This window comes from Girardinichthys multiradiatus, chromosome 22, assembly GCF_021462225.1.
Source record: "Girardinichthys multiradiatus isolate DD_20200921_A chromosome 22, DD_fGirMul_XY1, whole genome shotgun sequence".
NCBI classification, from domain to species: Eukaryota; Metazoa; Chordata; class Actinopteri; order Cyprinodontiformes; family Goodeidae; genus Girardinichthys; species Girardinichthys multiradiatus.
In genome coordinates, this window is record NC_061814.1 from 26,735,832 (window position 1) to 26,755,600 (window position 19,769).

A 19,769-nucleotide genomic window follows, 5' to 3' on the forward strand; every position below is an offset into this window, starting at 1 on the left:
AGAAAAGTGTTTTTAATACAAAAAACGTCAACCTTCAAATAATCATGTACAGTTATGCACTCAATACTTGGTCGGGAATCCTTTTGCAGAAATGACTGCTTCAATGCGGCGTGGCATGGAGGCAATCAGCCTGTGGCACTGCTGAGGTCTTATGGAGGCCCAGGATGCTTCGATAGCGGCCTTTAGCTCATCCAGAGTGTTGGGTCTTGAGTCTCTCAACGTTCTCTTCACAATATCCCACAGATTCTCTATGGGGTTCAGGTCAGGAGAGTTGGCAGGCCAATTGAGCACAGTGATACCATGGTCAGTAAACCATTTACCAGTGGTTTTGGCACTGTGAGCAGGTGCCAGGTCGTGCTGAAAAATGAAATCTTCATCTCCATAAAGCTTTTAAGCAGATGGAAGCATGAAGTGCTCCAAAATGTCCTGATAGCTACCTGCATTGACCCTGCCCTTGATAAAACACAGTGGACCAACACCAGCAGCTGACACGGCACCCCAGACCATCACTGACTGTGGGTACTTGACACTGGACTTCTGGCATTTCCTTCTCCCCAGTCTTCCTCCAGACTCTGGCACCTTGATTTCCGAATGACATGCAGAATTTGCTTTCATCTGAAAAAAGTACTTTGGACCACTGAGCAACAGTCCAGTGCCGCTTCTCTGTAGCCCAGGTCCGGCGCTTCTGCCGCTGTTTCTGGTTCAAAAGTGGCTTGACCTGGGGAATGCAGCACCTGTAGCCCATTTCCTGCACACGCCTGTGCACGGTGGCTCTGGATGTTTCTACTCCAGACTCAGTCCACTGCTTCCGCAGGTCCCCAAAGGTCTGGAATCGGCCCTTCTCCACAATCTTCCTCAGGGTCCGGTCACCTCTTCTCGTTGTGCAGCGTTTTCTGCCACACTTTTTCCTTCCCACAGACTTCCCACTGAGGTGCCTTGATACAGCACTCTGGGAACAGCCTATTCGTTCAGAAACTTCTTTCTGTGTCTTACCCTCTCGCTTGAGGGTGTCAATAGTGGCCTTCTGGACAGCAGTCAGGTCGGCAGTCTTACCCATGATTGGGGTTTTGAGTGATGAACCAGGCTGGGAGTTTTAAAGGCCTCAGGAATCTTTTGCAGGTGTTTAGAGTTAACTCGTTGATTCAGATGATTAGGTTCATAGCTCGTTTAGAGACCCTTTTAATGATATGCTAATTTTGTGAGATAGGAATTTTGGGTTTTCATGAGCTGTATGCCAAAATCATCTGTATTAAGACAATAAAAGACCTGAAATATTTCAGTTAGTGTGCAATGAATCTAAAATATATGAATGTTAAATTTTCATCATGGCATTATGGAAAATAATTAACTTTATCACAATATGCTAATATTTTGAGAAGGACCTGTATACATTGGCAGCCCTAGTAGTGATTGTAACAATGGAATTAAGTGATTTGGTGGTGATACCCAATACTTTTGGCAATGCGGTGTATGCAGAATATAATTTTTAAACACAAAATGCACTGTATCTTGAAGCCAGACCTGTCAACTAAGAACAAAGAAATTGAGGCTATAATTCATATGGGTTCAACACATTTGGAAACTCCTCGGTCACTGGGTCTCCATTTAAGCTAAGGTATCTTCGTGAAACAATGGAAAGGCTGGTGATGGTACTGTAATGGTGTGGGGGACATTTTCTTTTGGCCCCTGGCTTCAAGTGAGCATATTTAAAATACCGAAGCCTTCTTGGGTATTTCTGCAGAGCATGTCCATCCCTTCTTGACCAGTGTTTCAATCTTCTGATGGCCATCTCCAGCAAGAAAAAGCTCAACTACTCTAAACCCTGGTTTCTTGAACATGACAGTTCAGTGTAATCCAATGGTCTCCTCAAGTAACATTTGATCAGGTACATCCTTCACTACATCTTGCAGCACCTGGACTCCCTAGGAACCTACGCCAGGATCCTGTTTCAGTACTTCGGCTCTGCTTTCAACACCATCATCCAGGCCCTGCTGCAGGACAAGCTCTCCCAGCTGAGCGTGCCTGACTTCACCTGCAGGTGGATCACGAACTTCCTGACAGAGAGGAAAAAGCCTGTCTTTGATCCCAGGACCAACAGCACCTGTTCCCCTCAAGGCTTCTTTCCCCTCTGCTCTTCTCTCTGTACACCAACAGCTGCACCTCCAGTCACCAGTCCATCAAGCTCCTGAAGTTTGTAGATGACACCACCCTCATTGGGCTCATCTCTGGGGGGGTATGAGTCTGTCTACAAGAGGGAGATTGGCGCAGCCAGAACATTCTGGAGCTCAACGCTCTGAAAAAGGTGGAGATGATCATGGACTTAAGAAAGAGCACTGCCCCACCCACCCCCATCATCCTGTGTGGCTTTCGTTTCCTGGGCACCATCATGGCTCAGGATCTCAGGGGGGAGCTGAACATCACCTCCCTCACCACAAAGGCTCAGCAAAGAATGTACTTCCTGCAGCAGCTGAAGAAGTTCAGCCTGCCAAAGACAATGATGGTGCACTTCTACTCCATCATTGAGTCCATCCTCACCGCCTCCATCACCATCTAGTACGCTGCTGCCATCATCAGGGACATGGGCAGGCTGCAGCGTATCATTCACTCTGCAGAGAAGGCAATTGGCTGCAACCTTCCTTCCCTTCAGATACTGCAGGACTCGTAGGGTTAGGAACGATTACAGCTGACCCCTTCCATCCTGGACACAAACTGTTTAAGATCCTCTCTGACAGGACGCTGCGGTCCATCTGGACCAAAACCTCTCGCCACAAAAACAGCCTCTTCCCATCTGCAACTAGACGAATTAACAAGGCCCTGTAAATATTACAAATATCTCAGCACATGTAAATACAATTTAATTTTGTTATTCATTATTAATATTGTTGTTATTGTATATTTTTTATATTTGCCACGTTGCTCTTTTTTTCTCATAACATTCCTACACAACTTGTTTTTAACTACATATTTCCAAGTGTATTTATGTGAGCTGTATGTTTGTCTATGTGTAGCACCTCACCACCAAAGCACTACTTGGCAATAAAGTTTTTTTTCTGATTCTGTAATGCTATTTTAGCTCAGTGTCTGAATGCCACTGTACAAAAAGTACTAGCAACCCAATTAAGTCCTTAGAAAAATTCATTTGAAGGGGTGATGAATTGCTGTTAAATGCTTATCTTATACACTAGCACGTATGATGGCCCAGACGGTTCAACGAAATACAAAAGCCGCAATGGAAGTAATAATGCTTGCAGAGGTCCCAAATGCTGATGTCTCTCTCATTCACTTACGTTTTTGGCACAATTTTGGTATCAGCATAACTTCCGGATGACCATAACTTCTTTTTCATTCAACTTGGTTTTAGTTTTTTATAGTGTTATTTTTTCCATTAACATGTAAGTTATTTACTGTCAAACAAAAACGTAACCTTCAAAACTAACTGTTATTCTAGTAACTACAATGTCCCTTTAAAAATACAACTAAAATAAGTACTAATTTGTTAAAAGCATTGTTAAAGTCTTCATTGACAACAGCGTGTGTGACGTGGAGGCGTTATCTGTCTCTTGCCTACCTAAAGGCTTTGCTCTGTTTTGTCGGCCAGATCCGGTTTTGACTGGTTTGAGCTAGTCTGGTGAGCATGCGCACTTGGTGTAAACAAGAAGAAGTAGGTTAAATTTGCCATAAAGCGAAGAGGATGTTTGGATACTGACGGGCGAGCGGTTTTCATGCGGTATAAATTTGTCCACACGTGCAGTGTTATTTGCTGTCTGGTAATTCTACAAATATTTCGCAAAAGCCTGTTGTGAATTTTATTCCATAACACTGCGAGATTTACCGACGTTACACAAGAGAGTGACGCGGTTTATTTCCTTTGGTGTCCCTGCTGGTGCTAAAAAAAAAAAAAAAAAACTACAATTGGTTTGTTTCCTATTTTCGGCTGAATTTTCTGCTTGTGTCGAGGAAACTCTTGTACGATGGTGCAAAAAGACAAGACTTTAGACACTCCTCCGTTAGATGTTGAACCGAGCCCCAGCCCAGTCTCTGGAGAGGCTTGTGCGGAGGCCCCGGGCCCACTGGTGGAATCCAGCATCGGAGTGGAAACGACGGGCCACAGAAAATTCATTAGTGGGGTAGTTGAAGGTAATGTTGGCTAAATAGTCATATTTACTCTACATTTAACTGTTTTTATCTATGTATAGTGAGAGATTAAAAATAGAAATGCTGCAGTGATGCCACCTTATTCGTGGTTCATTAGAACAATGTGTGCCTGTATGGCAGGTGGATTACGGTACATTTTAATGACACTGTTTGTAGAATGTATCTGAACTATTATGGGTATACGTATGCATTCATCAACATAACCGTGTTGCGTGATTTTGCTGCATGCTCACCATACAGGGCTCCGGCGCAGTCTGGACAAGTGTGGAATTTTAATTAATCGTTTATTTAAAAAGAAAATGCATACTTTAGCCTTTTATCATCTTAAAGATAAAAATAATGACACATGCATAGTGTTGTAAGTCAGGTTTAGTCCTTTGTCTTTGATTTGGCCCCAGAAAGCTCATAGACCACACTAATTGTATCCAGTTTTTTTGCCCTCTAGACCACTTTAAATCATGATTTTGCACTGGACCCTTTTCCTTCTATAAACATAATGTAGACAATCATTTTCAGATTGATAATTTCTAGGTATTGTAAATTTAGAATGGACTGTAAAATACTCTGGTGCCACACTATTGAATGGAAAGCCAACATCAGTGTGTATGCATGCAACTTTAATGGCTATTCCTGCTATAATTCATACGGCAAGGTAGGTTGTGGTGGGCAAGATATGCTGCCAATAAAGCTACAAACATACAAACTCATTGTAAGTTCTTTGCTTTTTTATGTAGGCTTTTATGGGCGCCCCTGGACTATGGAGCAGAGGAAAGAGCTGTTCAGAAGGTAATGTGCATTCTTGTAAATAATGGTGTCAGCAAGATAATGAGCAGGTCTTTTTGGATTATGTTGCTGATTTTGCACATATCTGAATTACACAGGCAACAGAAGTGGGGACTGAACGCATATCTTTATGCACCCAAAGACGACTACAAGCACAGAATGTTCTGGAGAGAGCTGTATTCAGTGGAAGAAGCAGGTGTATATTTTGGATAAATTTTACCATGAGATGTTGTGGTTAAACAAACCCGACTCACATTGTTAACTTGTTTTTTTCTCATTTGTTTTGTAGAACAACTCATGACTTTGGTTAGTGCTGCCAAGGAGCATGGAATAGAGTTTATATATGCCATTTCCCCTGGATTGGACATAACCTTCTCTAATCAGAAAGAGGTTTCTGCACTTAAAAGAAAACTTGATCAGGTATTGAAATATTTTAACAGCAGAATAAAGATTATCTTAAGCCTGGGGTACACATCTCTTAGGTGTTTTAAATTGACTTACTTGTTTTTAATGCCTGTCTTCCCTTTTCCACCCTCAGGTTACTCATTTTGGCTGCAAGTCCTTTGCCTTACTTTTTGATGATATTGACCACAACATGTGCCCTGCTGACAAAGAAGTATTCAGCTCTTTTGCTCATGCTCAGGTTTCTATAACCAATGAAATCTACCAGTACCTGGGAGAGCCTGAAACCTTCGTTTTTTGCCCCACGGGTACTTTAACCCTTTGCCAAAACCATTTTTTTTTACCAGTCTTACATAGTTCTCAATGCCTATAATTTCCTTTTTTTTTTTCATTGAAATATAGAGTACTGTGGAACTTTCTGCTACCCAAGTGTCTCGCAATCCCCCTACCTCCGCACAGTTGGAGAAAAACTCCTGCCTAGCATTGATGTGCTGTGGACAGGTGGGTTTAAAAGTGTCTTTTCAAATGAGCACCATTTTACTTGTTCGGCTGAATCTCATGGCGGTTGTAATCATCAAATAAAATTGACGCTGTTCTGTCCGCAGGTCCCAAAGTGGTTTCTAAAGAAATCCCAGTGGAGTCCATTGAGGAGGTGTCAAAGATCCTGAGAAGAGCCCCTGTAATTTGGGACAACTTTCATGCCAATGATTATGACCAGAAGAGGCTTTTCTTAGGTCCCTACAAGGGTCGCTCCACTGAGCTCATTCCCAGGCTGAAGGGAGTCCTCACCAATCCCAACTGCGAGTTTGAAACAAACTTTGTTGCAATCCACACTTTGGCCACCTGGTACAAGTCTAACATGAACGGGGTTCGCAAGGATGTGGTCATGAGTAAGTATGCGCCTAGGCAGCAATCCCTGCAAGAGAAACATTTCACTGCAGCAGGTTCCTATGTCTCATTCCTTGTTACATTATCTAAAAACACAAAACTTAAACTTAGCAAAATAGTTTTAGATGATCGTCTGAAATGTATACTCAATCCAAAGGATTAAAATGCTGTGATGATGTTTATTTCCACATCTTGGCACATTGAGGTGGTACCATTTGTGATTAAACATGCTTAAATAATAAAAAGCATTTCTACTTGGGTTATAAGTATTTTTACAAAGAAAATATTTTGATTTAAAGAATCTGAATTTGGTTTAGTTTTACCCAATCAAATATGTCTCCCAACCATCCACATTTATTAGCTTCAGACATTGTTTTTTCTTAGTCTTGAAAAGGTTCATTCTTTAAGATACGGAGTGACATTTTGCTTTTATGCATGTAATTTAATAATTAGCATTATTTTGTCTTTCCCTCAACCAGCTGATGGTGAGGACAGCACTGTGTCCATCCAGATCAAGCTTGAGAATGAAGGCAGCGATGAGGAGCTGGAGTCAGACATGCTCTACAGTCCACAGCTTGCTTTAAAGCTGGCTCTGACAGAATGGCTTACAGAATTCAGTGTGCCTCACCAATATAACAGTAAGAGCAATCTAAATAAATGTTTAAGGCATATATTTTAACCGAAAACCCCATAGATTGACCCTCTGCTCCTTTAGGCCGACAGGTGCCTCAGAGTGGTACCAAAAGCACGGCCATTGATGTGTCTTCCATGACAGCTCCGTCCCTTTGCTCCTCCACAGCAGTCACAACTGTGTTCCAGCAGCCCATAATGTCTCCTGCAATGCCCCCTCTCCTTCTGGACCCCCTCCCACTCCCCATGGCAAAAACGTCTGAAGAGGTAGAAGAGGTGAGCTTTACCATCACAAAGTGGTAGATAAATGTAACAATTCATGTTTTGTGGAAATCATTTGTGTTGATATCATGAAATTATACCGTATCAGTTCACGCCAACGCTATCTGTCTTAGAGTTAAGCTGCTGTTCTCAGTTTCTCTTCAGGAAAAACTTTAACTCAATGTGTTTATACAGGTAGATGTGGAAAAGAAGGATTCAGATGAAGAGCCAATGGAGATGGTGGTGGAGAAGGTGGATGACACCGAGGCAGAAGATGATCCAGACGAGAAAGATGTTGCTCCTATCTTGGCCGAGGACCTAAAGCCTATGGATACGGACAAAGAGAGTCTGGCGGAGTCCAAATCCCCCGAGGAGTCAATCCAGGAGGACTCTGGGAGTGATATAGCTCCTATGCAGACGGACGATCAGCTCAAACAGGTAACATAATTCTTTATATTTGTGCTTTAGGGCAAAATCATTGTAGACTAAACCTCTAAGTCCAGATATTGTGTTTTTGTGCCATCAGGATACATATGTTCCCGGCCCCGACGAGAAGCCTCTGTTCACACCTGAGCCTCCCACACTCGAGGACCTGTGTCTGCTCGCTGAACTCTTCTATCTGCCTTACGAACATGGACCCAAGGCCACACAAATGTTAAAGGAGTTCAACTGGTTAAGAGCCAACAGCAGCGTCGTGAGTGTCAACTGTAAAAGGAAGGAAAGTGAAAAGGTGAGGTTATTCTCTGAGCTGTATGAGAGAGATAAAATTCATTATTAACTAAACTAGCTGGTAATGGAGTTGAAAACAAAATGGTGGATGTGTATTACCCTCAATGTCCATCGGGAGGCGTCGGTATGATCACAAACTGGATGTTTGCACAGTGAAAAGCCATGCAGCTTCCCCTATAATAAGTCATTTTGTTATTTCGTTTCTCATGTGTAATGTGATTTTTAGCATGTGACAGTGGAAAAACACTGATGTAAACAATTGAAAGATTTTATATAAACCCTTTATTGATTTAAGCTGCATTTGAGGTTAACAAAATTTGACTTTTTTACATTAAACAACAGATCTTATTGGTTTATGCTGTAATTTGTATTTGAATTGAATTCAGTACAGTTGATTTCAGTCATTTAGCTGCAATTCCATTGGCATTGAATCATTCACCCTACAGCTGTTCCTTATTCTTAGCAAGCCAACTAGTATTTTTTTCCATGCACCTTTACATTCAGGTGGCAGAATGGCAGATGCGGGCAGACAAGTTCCAAGACATGTGCTGCTCAGTTATCCACATGTTCACACGGCTGTCCAACACGGCCAACCGCACCATCCTGTTTGACCTCTACCCCTACATCTGGGACATCAAGAGCATCTTGGCTATGGTCAAGTCTTTTGTCCTGTGGCTTGGTACGTATTGAGGAACTTTAGGGCCTCTTTGTCTTGGCAAACAAACCGTTGCTTATTGCATATAGCAGTATTTATACTCAAACACACATTTGTTAAAATTACTAAAATAAGTTTTCATACAATTAGATTTAGTGGACAGACAATTAGTTATTGATTATGTGCACAGGTTTAGTAATAAGTGAGGATTATGCTGCTTTTCAAATTTTTATATCTTTACAAAATATTTTAGAATATTTATGATTTAATATAGTATTTCTCCTGTAAGTTATGGACATCATTTGAGTGCATGACAAAGATCTGCGGTTATTTAGTTGTATGCCAGTATAGATCAGTTTTGCACACATCAAACAGAATGCAGCAAATTAATTACTCTTAAGTACCACATGTGGACTGATATCTGTAAGATACTCATTCAGAAGTTTGTTTTTTGCATCAGACTGAATGCCGCTTGCACTGCTAACGCCCTCCGTGTCCATATTTATGATGTCCAGTATAGATAGTGCCACTACGGGGTTACTGCTGCTTGCTGTGTGTCCGGTGACATCGCTGCTACATTCCCACTCAGACACACTTGCCTCCATTTCTGTCTGTGGGGACGGGCGTAGGGAAATCCCTATCCCGCCTCATCCATGCCCTAGCGCGCACGCGAGCTTGGAGAGCAAATTGACTGACTTATTGTTGAAGGCCATTCTGGTGCATAGACAACAAAAAAAAAAAAAGTAAACATATTTGCAGTGTTTCAGCTGAAAGTACTTAATATATTGCTACAAGTTCATATTGCTTTTATTTAAAACAGAAGAGCAGTAATTTTTCCTACTACAAAAATAGCTTATTGGTAAAACAGGTTTAATAATGTTATTTGTTAAACCTATTTGATGGATATTATTATTCTTTGACTTTCTGTTATGTATAGAGCAACACAGGTACAACAAAACAAATGAGCTGTATAGTTAGTTAGGCCATCTGCTTGGATAGAGAAGAAATGCTGCTTGTATCTTGCCAACTGTGCTCCTTTAGTAAAACACAGCTACTGTCCACATTTTTCACAATTAGAAATAAATCCAAATAGCCCATTTTGTTTTTCTTGTGACGGAGATGTGTTGTAGTCTTCTTACAGCCAGCTGGTAGTTAGCGCTCACCAACAGGTGGGCCACCACAATCACAACGTTGATTTGTCTTAATGCTGATAACCGGCTCATTGCTGATCTTTTTCATCCACCCTCTAAGAAAGGAGGTTGCCAGCAGGTTTCTCCCCTTCATGCTTGTGTGAGGTTAAACACTGGATACAGTTTGAATGGCATGTCTCATTTTTTCGGTGAGTTGCATTGATTACCCTGAAGCACCAGCATGGCCTGTAGGTTACTTCCTGTAACCCAGTTTCATTCACAGGTTTCTGTCCTGTTCTGCTATATTATAAAGCTGACAGTAGGACACAGCAGGGCAGCAAAACCTGCACATTTTTACACGTCTGGCTTAAAGTGAAAGGAGATATTCTTCTACAAGCCAGTCACTGAGAAAATCAGTGCCCATACATAGTTGTCATTTTTATCCACTGCAGTGTTGCACAGTTTCTGAATGCTGGCTTTGTTTCTTGCCAGACATGAGTTGTCTCATCAGTTCACATGGATCTCCCTTGATAGAAGCTTTGCAGCCGGCACTTAGTCACAATCTCTGTAATTGTTGTACTAAGAACACCTACTAATAACCATTTTCTATTGTTTTCTCCCTTCACTATGTACAGATGGAAGAATAAACAGTACAAGTTTCTACTGCTGTTGGATCGACAGTGGCCGATGTATGCACAATGCAGGCGTTGTCTCTTTCCTTTTGTTCATGTCTGAATTTGATCTATGTTAAAAAAAAAAAAAAATTTCAAACCAAATTTGTTCACGTAAAAAGATTGAATTGGAGGAAAGGAAACAACCCTCCGGATGAAGTCACATCTTGCGCAGCGATTTAAATTTGAATTCCAGTTGTTAACTCCAAAGATTTCTCTCTTTAGCGACATCTTCCTAACTGTTTTTTTTTGTTTCTGTCATTAGGCCTTAAAAAACGTTCAGACCAGCCTGATGCACCTGCCCAGAGGAACTTTTTGGATTTGTAATTTTTAGTTTCTAGCTGGAGAAGAGAATTTCATGTTCCCAGTAGCTGGATAAAAAAAAAAAAATCACTCCTGCTTCCTTTGTTAGTGATTTTATTAAGATTATCCAGAGGTTTGTTGTGGGGGTAAATCCACAGAGATCCTACTTTTGTCAGTTCAGATTTTTAAGTCATTTATCTGTGTTCGGTTCAGGGTTCCTCCATGTGGGTGCATCTGCATGCTGTGCTGTCAGCTCTTCACAGGATATTGTTTTGATCAGTGTGAGGTTCATGTGTAAAGCAGGGTTAGGCGTCCTGCATGCGTGCTGCATTTGGCTGGTCACATGACAGGGCTTGTTGACAGCCAGGTTCAGACTTTGTTAGCAGCCATCCGGTTGTGTTCAAAGTGCTACAGAGCGGTGCGTGCTTCAGATTTATTTATTTTTTTCTCTCCTGTGTTTTGACCTCATAGTTTTTCACCTTTTGATTAGTTTTGACTGTTGATTTTTCATTTTAAACTGGGAGACCATTTAACTCAGAGAGTGTGCTGGCATCTTGTCGTTTGCTCTTCCTGGTTTTTAGTGACTTGTGCTCCCCCCCGTCATGTGACAAGACAGATAAAATGAGAATGTGACTTCACACGGGGTGCTAAGGTCAGTGGGGGGATGGCAGCTAAAGCTTTCTGTTGTGATCCACAGACAGGTTGGATTATCCCCCTGTTAGTCTGTACTAACAGGAGATTTTACCTTCTTTACATACAAAGGATGGAAGAACTGCAGAAAATAAGTAGATAACCTGCAGGTTATGCTTTAAAGCTGCTTAATTTTGTTGTTTTTAGCAAAGATTCTTTACTGAGGTGCATGGCTAATGTAGCTAAAAGAAAATCTTGCATTTGAGTTGTTCCACAAACATGAGATTTAGATGCCTGAACCCCATCACATCGTTGAAATATTTTCAAGTAAAACTGATATATTCCATTTTATGTTTTATTGATTAAAAATACTTTATATTACATATTGCCCCCTTCATTCCCCACTCCCTTCATCTGTATCAGAGCCCCATCCTGTGGTAACAATGTCCGCTTGGCTCTGCTCCTAACAGGGTGTCGTAGTCAGTCCTCAGCACAATTTCCTAAAGGAGAGCAAGAGGCCTGGGCCTTTAGGGGAGGTCTAGCGGGAGAGTTCCAGGTATCTAATGCACCGAAATAATGGCAATAAAATGGAAAAAAAAAACTGCTGTGGAAGACGATGGTAAATGTGCGCAGGTATGATGAGGTTTGGTCTGTCAAAGGCGAGCTGATTGCAATAATCTAATCTTATAACATGAATGTTAATTTTGGAGTTTTGTCGGACTCAGCGGATGGAATGGCAACCCTGCCCCCCACCTGTATAATAAAAGAGCCTAAAGCCGGTTTTTGGCGTGGCGTTTTCTGATTGACGTGTTCTAGTTTCTTTCAGCAGCTGCCAAAGGAGATGCTGTTTTTCCCTGGCGCAAGCGGCGCAAGCGAGCATGGCTAGGGTTTTATTTTCATGACATCTCGTTTCTTTGCAGGAAAGCACAGCGCAAAAAAATAGAAATAAAACAGACCCCAGGCAAACTCTGCGAGCGTACGCGCAAGCATTGCATGCGAAAGCATCGCAGCGCAAGCATCGCAGCGCAAGCGAGAACGCAAGCGTTTTGTGCAAAGAGAGAACTCCAAGATTAAACACACCAGTCTCCCCCTAAAACACCGTTTCCACCTGGTCGGTGTACAACTGAGCAAATGGCCTCGTATTTGATTTCCCCCTCTGGTTTTTTTTTTCTGGAGTTCTCCATATTTCTGCGCCAGCATCATTATTTTTCTCAACAGGAGGGTCCTGCGCAAGCGTAATATTGCGATGCCTTACCAAAGGGAAAGGAGCATCTCCTTCAGCCAGTAACGCCTTAGTCAGACCAAAATGAACCCCTCACTTCATTTTGTTTCAAAGACTTGTGTTGTTCTCTGCTCCATGGCAACAGTTAGAAAGATGTGAAGGTTGCTCGTGTTGTCCACTGTCAGACCAACAAGGAACTCCAGTTAATTGTTAAAAGTTAACGTTCAAACCACTTTATTGTCTTTACTTCTCCGGTTTGTTTTGGGTTGACAGTGGCACAACTTAGAAGAAGTCAGCCAAAGCACCAAACTGCTTGTTCTCTGTGAGACTGATCCTCTTTGTTTTGATACCCACAGAGATTGTTGCCAATAGAAGGGGCAAACGATCTTTTCTACCAGCCTCCACCTTCTTTGCCAACCTCCAAAATCTATACCATAAGGCCATACTATCCAAAAGATGAGGTAATGTCGCTTACGTTTGTGCAAAACGTTTCTGTAGGAATTTAAGCAGCTTGTTCAGCAATCTCTAAGCTACTGTACTCTTATTGATGGTGTTGTTGTTGTTCTTTATTCTTCTTTGTTTATTCACACATACTCGTGAAATATAAAAGATTTGTCAGCCCTAATGAATTGATCATTTTCATGGCTCCTAAACAATCTGGAAAATTATATAATTTGATGTCTGTTCCATATTTGGAATTACAAAAGGGAAATTCATTTGAAAAATGTTTTGTATTTTCCTATTTTAATCCTTATCTTATTGTCTAAATCTTTTGTTATCCTTCATTACTTTTTTCCTTTTGTTCTTTTTCCCTCCCTGATGTCCTACTTTTCTTCCTAGTCCTTCCTTTGCCATTTCCTCACCCGTCTTTGTTTTTTTTTTTTTGTTTTTTTCTTCCTCTTGCTTGTGCCCTAACTCTCCACCTATCTTTGCTTTTCTCCTTGTGTACTACTTCTGTTATTCCTTCTTTCTGACTTCATTCTTACCTTCATTGTGCTCCCTTCCTTCCTTGTTGTACCTACCATCTTCTATCCTTATTTCCTTGTTCCCCACCCATCCAGTTTTTCCAGCTGCCTGGCCTCAATGGAAATATCTGCCATAAATTTACATTGCATGATATATCTTACATTTTAAAATGACCGTAAAGAACTGAGAATGCAGGGAATATGAGTCTAGAAAATCAGAAATGTTTTACTTTTAATGTGTAGGATTTCTCTGCCCTGTTTAATGTTAATGGATAATTATCGTCCTCTGACTTTACGCTGGTTGAGTTTTTATGGCATATTAAATATGTAACAATTACTCCACTTAATATCGCACTGTTCAGTAACAGCTGCTTCTGTTTCAGGCTGCAGTTTATAAAATCTGTAAAGAAATGTACTGTGAAGGAATGGAAGACGAGCCATTTGCTGATGGGGAACCTGACCTGATAGGGGACAGGTACAACCTGAATGAATTTGTTGTCAGCTAGCTTTGATTAAAGCCCGTTGATGTTTATGACTGACCTAAAACCCGGTTACAGGTTGGTTGGAGGACTCCTGACGGTGAGTTCAGACTATGGCTTCGTGCTGGAGGATGACAAGGGGATCTGCGGTTACGCTCTTGGCACTGCAGATGTACAACCTTTTATCAAGACGTGCAAGTTGAGCTGGATTCCCTTCATGCAGGAGAAATACAACAAACCGGACTGTGAAAAGGATCTCAATGAGGCTGAAGTAGGATCTCAGTACATCTGTGTAGGCATCATGCATGGTTGTTTCTCCTGTGATTGACCTTAATCCATGATTGACTTTTCATTTCTGCAGAAGATGATACTGAGCTTTCATGAGGAGGAGGAAGGTCTACCAGATTCTTTCCTGTCCAATTTTCCTTCTCTCATTAAGGTGGACATTCACGCCAAAGTCACTGACCCCAGTGTGGCCAAAAGCATGATGGGATGTCTGTTATCTTCTCTTAAGGCCAATGGTACGTATGAGCAGTCTGCAGATATCCTACCTCATTTAGATGCAATGTAAAAATTCACAGGATCAAAACAAGCAACATGTGTGTGTTGAGTTGTCTCATTCATTATAGAACGTCCATTTTGGCCCAAATAGCTCAAGCTTAGTCAGAACTCACCCAATCCGTCTCAGCTTGAAAGATTTGGTAGATTCTTTGGACAAAAATGTATTCTCCAGATGTGCAAAGCAGGTAGAGACGAACTCTAAAACACTTGCAGCCAAAGGCGGTTCTGCAAAATACTAAGAGGGGCTGAATACAAATGCATGCCACACTTTTCAGATTTTTATTCGTGAAATATTATTGAAAACCATTATTTCTTTCAACTTCAGTTATACATAGTGTTGGTCTATTAAATAAAATTTCAACAAATTGCTTTAAAATGAGTGATAGCCACATGATAACCAGTTGTTTTTCTCGCTCTCAGGTTCTCATGGGGCTTTCTGTAAAGTCCGTCAGACTGATAAACGAATGTTGGAGTTCTACGGTAAGCTGGGATGTTTTGAAGTGGCCAAAATGGATGGCTTTCCCAAAGACGTCATCATTATGGGACGCAGCCTTTGAAGACGCGTGTTAACACAGCAACAGACAGAGCAAACTCGAGTCAACAAGTCTTTTTGGTACCTTCGTGTGGAAAACCTTTTCGTCATTTTTATACTGCCGTTAAATCTGGGCCAGGATGTCCTGGTGTTGTTTTTTGGTGGGGCGTTGCATTTGTGTAAACAAGCACAAGAGTCACTCAGAAACCATGTTCCACCCTTAAAAGGCGTAGTTCAGTTGATTTTGTAGATCAAGTCTCTAGCCACTCCAGGCAGTAACATCAAGTGCCCCCCTAGCATAGATTTAGTTTTTAGGACCCCATGACTTGCCACTACATGGATCCATTTATCCTCCTACAGAAAAAGAGAGTGGATCTGAAACGGCAGCAGCTATGAGAAGCAGGTGGCTCCTAACTTCGTCGTACAACCTTCCTCTTCTGCTTTCAGCCCCTGTTGTAATAACACAACAAAGATGTTGACATGAACTGGATGTCAAACCCGAAAAGAGGTGCTAAAAGAAGGTTTTGTGTTTTCTTTCTTTCTTTGCTCCACAGATGAAAGGCCTGAATATGGCAGAAAGTGTTGATGAAAGTTAGCCAAATGGTCCTGAATTTTAATTGAAGTAGCTGCAAACATTTGCTAAGCAATGGAAAAGCTCCTACACCTTTACAGTTTGCTACTCATTGTTTTAGTCTTTGCTTCATTCCCCTCCAGCTGCTGCCTTTTGGATGTTTGCAGTTGATTGTTCATTTTACATTTTTGAAGACCCCAGCATCTTTTGGGACTGGGTTTCTAATATTTCTCATATTGGTTTAGAAATTTCTAGAGAATAATAAGCAGTGTGCATCAGGTTGAGTTTTCATTTCATTACTTTTGTTTCTATTTGTTTACTGGAAAAGTTTACTTGATGCCCTCCTTACAAAAGAACTAAATTGAATCATTGGGACCAAAATATTTGAGTTTAAATAGCCTTTGCCATCAGGTGCTTTCACTGTTTTACATTAATCTCATCAGTTCATTCAGATTAATGTATTCTCAGATGAGCCTCATTTGGGTCACTGCGATTGCTAAATCCTGATGATAGTTCCATGTTGTTCAGCTGCAGCTTTAAAACTCTGGAGCTATTATTGGCCTTTTTCTATCTGTATGTTGAATGTTTCCTACTCTGACTCATTTCCATTTGTTTCTGCAAAACAGTAGTTGTTTTGTTTCTTTTTAGTGACACTCTGTTTAATTACAGGAGTGTTCTGTTAGTTAGATGAAGATCAGCAGTTGCTCTCCAGTAGCTGCCGGTCAATGTGATGTTTCCAAACTGTACATTTATATTGTGCATGAGGTGTGTTGGATCATCTGTGGCTGACATCGGTTCAAGTCTCACCTCCGATGTTACGTAAAGGAAGAAGCATGCCACTTAAACTACTTTTATTTACTACATGCATAAAAGTGTTGTGCTTAGATGGTTTGTAAATATTGTCATTCATGAAGTATTAAAAGGTTTTGTATATTATTTTAGAAAATCGCTTCCGTTCTGTTTTAGTGGAACGAAAGCAGAATGTTAACCCCTTGCTAGCCAGAGCCATCCCACTTGTTAACAAGGAATGAAACTCGCCAGCAGATCTGCTCTTCAGCAAATGAAGTTGGTGTTTAGTTTCTAACTTCTTCCAAAAAGATATTTCATAATTTTGCTGCTTGTGATTTTTGTTTTCTGCATTTGACTAAATAACTGGGAGAAATCCCTCAGACTGTACAGTTTAAGTTTGGGATGGGGGTCATTAAAGTGACAGTTTATTTCTGTAAAATTTCTGTGTAAGATAAGTAACATTAAACTAATCATATAAACTTACTGGTTTGTGTCTTCTTTGTTTTACTATTATATCTTTTTATTAATCTGTCTTTATCGCAACCAAACTGAATGGATGATCACAGATATTTGGTTTTAAATATATTTAGAGCAACATTTTGTCATGTTTTTTGTTGTCACTCTGTGGTTTAAAAGCAACGAAATTAAATTTTATGGGTAAAAGGGTTTCTTCAGATACCAAGGCTATAGTCCTGAACTCAGCTGTCCTGGATTCTGTTGAGATCTCCCCCTCTTTTCTTTCTGCCCATTTCCTGTCTGGTACCTGTCAGTAAAGGCCACCACTGGCAAAAAAAAAGTTTTCTTCAATAAAGATTATTTGTAGGAGGTTCTTTATAATACTATATACCATTTCTATTTTTCAAAGGTTATCAATGTTTTATGGTTTTTATTTGAATTCTGATGAATAATCTGATAAAGTTCTAATTTCTGAAACGTGACAACCAAATTTTGTTTTATGGGTTTAAATTCCTTCGTTTCCTCAACGACCAGAAGCTTAGTTTTCCGTCCTTAAGGATTACAGTGATTTAATTTTAATAGGTAATTCGAGGTTATTATTATTGATTGTAGTGTCTATTTCGAGTGTACATTTCATTATACCCTCAAAAGTTAGTTTAGTTTTTATGTTATTTTCAAAGACTGAAGGAACTGCTGTTTGAATGTATTGTTTATCTTCTGAATTGTAATAAAATAGCGTTTGGCACCAACTTGCTTAACATATGTTTTGGAATTTCATAAAAGACGCAACAAAAATTATTTCTATGGTTTTATAAGACTCAGTACTTTTCTTAACAATTAAATCATAGTTTACAATATTTATACCCACGAAAGTTTCATTTTTTTGTTTTCCAAATAGGGTTGGGTGTTTTTAAATCCAGTGATATGCAACAAAGATAATTCACTTTCAAAAAGAAAAACATATCTTTTTACATATCGGAAAGACAGGTAGGATAAATATAAATTAACAATAAAAAGCAGGAGCGAGTAATTTATTTCCTCGATTGTGATTCGTCGAGATGACCAAAACAAATCAGAACTGCTGTCGCGTAAAAATGACGTGTCTCTTTCGCCCTTATTCTGCGCAGCTCTCCGTGTTGCAGAGCGACGGTTTATCTGAAAACATTGACATCTAAAATAACTTTTGACGCTTCTACAAAATGTCTTTTAGTCACGATGAATCCTCGGAGTTTCCCCCGACCGGAAACACAAAGTTGGAGAGCTTCTTGTTCAGTAAGGCCAGTTCACTCCGTTTCAAATGCTCTCCTAGCGGCGCACACGTGGGTTTCTGGGAGATGTGACATTTCTTTTTTTTTTCTTTTTTCTTTTCTTGTAGTGTTGCTCTACATAAATTTGATGGTTTTGTTCTATTTTCAGCCTGCGAGTTGTCCTCTAAAGTCCCTTTCTACATATTCCAAGGAGATGAAGAAGAGGACCTGGAGCACTTCCTTGAACTTAGAACAGTATGTTCAGTTTTAATTGGGATCTTGTACTGTCGCGATGTTGCGATTTTACAACCCTATCAGCAGGTTTTTACTCGGATTTGTGTTCCATCAGTGCAGATAATAATTGTTCTTTGCTCAGGTTTGCCTCGGTGAGGGAGCCAAGGAGGAGAGTAACGTGGTGGAGGTTACAGCCATGAACCACCTGGGAAAGACCACCTCAGTGCCCATAGCCAACCTTCACGTCAAGTGTCTGCCTATGGTAAGTTAATCAAACAGCGAACGATTGTCTACACAGATAAAGATGAAGTTGTCCTAAAGTTTAACTCCTTGTGATTTTTTAAAATTATTTTTATTAGGTGAGCCTGGGAGAGTTTGAGCTTAAAGCCCCAGTGACTATACGACTCAAAGCTGGAACGGGACCAGTTTCTGTCAGTGGCCTGCACCTTATTGGTATGGTCACACTTTCCAGATTTTTGTTTCTAAAAGATAAAAAAAAACACACACATTCACTTCCCCTTCACAATGATGCACTACTTTGTGTTGGTCTGTCACGTAAAGCTCCCAGTAAAATACAAATAAGTAATTGTCAGTAAAGTGACACAGTCAAGTTCAACAGATATGAATACATCTAAAGTAGTGACCTGGAATGCAATAATACTGGTTTATACGTTAATAAACTGATCCTTTCATTGCTTTCCTTGCTCAGCCTCACAGGCTGAAGACTCCGATCTATCTGAAGAAGAAGAGGAGGAAGATGACGATGAAGCAGAGGAAGAAGAGCTGCCTTCTGTCAAACCAGCAAAGAAGAAGAAGAATCAGTAGACAGAGAGGACACTCTGATAGAGCTGTGAGAAATGATCGGGTATTTTTTGTACCAGACGGACAGATTTTACACCCTCTTCCTCACAGCTACGACAAAGCACAGTGCGGCAGCAGCTAAACTCGCCATTAAAGGAGCCACAACGAAACCCCCATATTTTGACCTCATCACCGTCTTTGTGGATAAGACATTTGTATAAGAAGTGATTTTGATATCAAAATGTATCCACTTTTTTTTTTACTGTATATATTAACATTCCCACTGTTATAATTTTACAGCACCGTCGCAGGTTAAAAAAAACGTCTATTACTACCACTCGACGCTAATAGTCGTTTTGGGTTAATAACACCTGTTCAGGAAAGGACACACATTCTGATTCAAACTGAATAAAACATTCAGATTTATATGCAGTTCAATAAATGTTTGTTTGACGAAATCTTCAGTTTGTAGTTGGATGATGTTGAAAATAAGGTTGATTATTATAAATACGTTCTGATTTACTCATCATAGGAATGGATGTCAAAACCTTCAGCTTCAATGAATTTCACCATGTAAAATTTAGCTGTAGATTGTTTTTATTTCCTACTTGGTTGAAACAATATACGCGTATGTCTCAAATTAGCATATTATTAAAAACTATATTTCATTAACAA

General features: G+C 40.4%; 2 protein-coding genes across 3 annotated transcripts; both read left to right on the forward strand.

The window, feature by feature from the left end:
* The first annotated feature begins 3,642 nt into the window (after positions 1-3,642).
* On the forward strand, positions 3,643-16,839 carry oga (O-GlcNAcase). 2 transcript variants are annotated; one of them, XM_047352575.1, is made up of 18 exons: positions 3,643-4,137; positions 4,890-4,941; positions 5,037-5,134; positions 5,228-5,358; positions 5,477-5,648; positions 5,743-5,841; positions 5,946-6,230; positions 6,708-6,866; positions 6,944-7,134; positions 7,315-7,557; positions 7,646-7,849; positions 8,353-8,527; positions 11,708-11,793; positions 12,816-12,920; positions 13,808-13,899; positions 13,982-14,174; positions 14,265-14,424; positions 14,885-16,839. In XM_047352575.1, exons 1-18 carry the CDS (start codon positions 3,972-3,974, stop codon positions 15,019-15,021), a joined length of 2,748 nt encoding a protein of 915 aa, XP_047208531.1. In that variant the 5' UTR covers positions 3,643-3,971; the 3' UTR covers positions 15,022-16,839. The 2 variants fall into 2 exon arrangements, with proteins under 2 accessions (XP_047208531.1, XP_047208532.1); XM_047352576.1 differs by having other exon boundaries at positions 7,028-7,134.
* A 1,069-nt stretch (positions 16,840-17,908) lies between these two features.
* Positions 17,909-19,769, forward strand: npm3 (nucleophosmin/nucleoplasmin, 3). The gene is made up of 5 exons (XM_047352577.1): positions 17,909-18,084; positions 18,229-18,314; positions 18,436-18,555; positions 18,653-18,746; positions 19,003-19,769. The coding sequence occupies exons 1-5, from the start codon at positions 18,012-18,014 to the stop codon at positions 19,116-19,118; spliced, it is 489 nt and encodes a 162-aa protein (XP_047208533.1). The 5' UTR covers positions 17,909-18,011; the 3' UTR covers positions 19,119-19,769.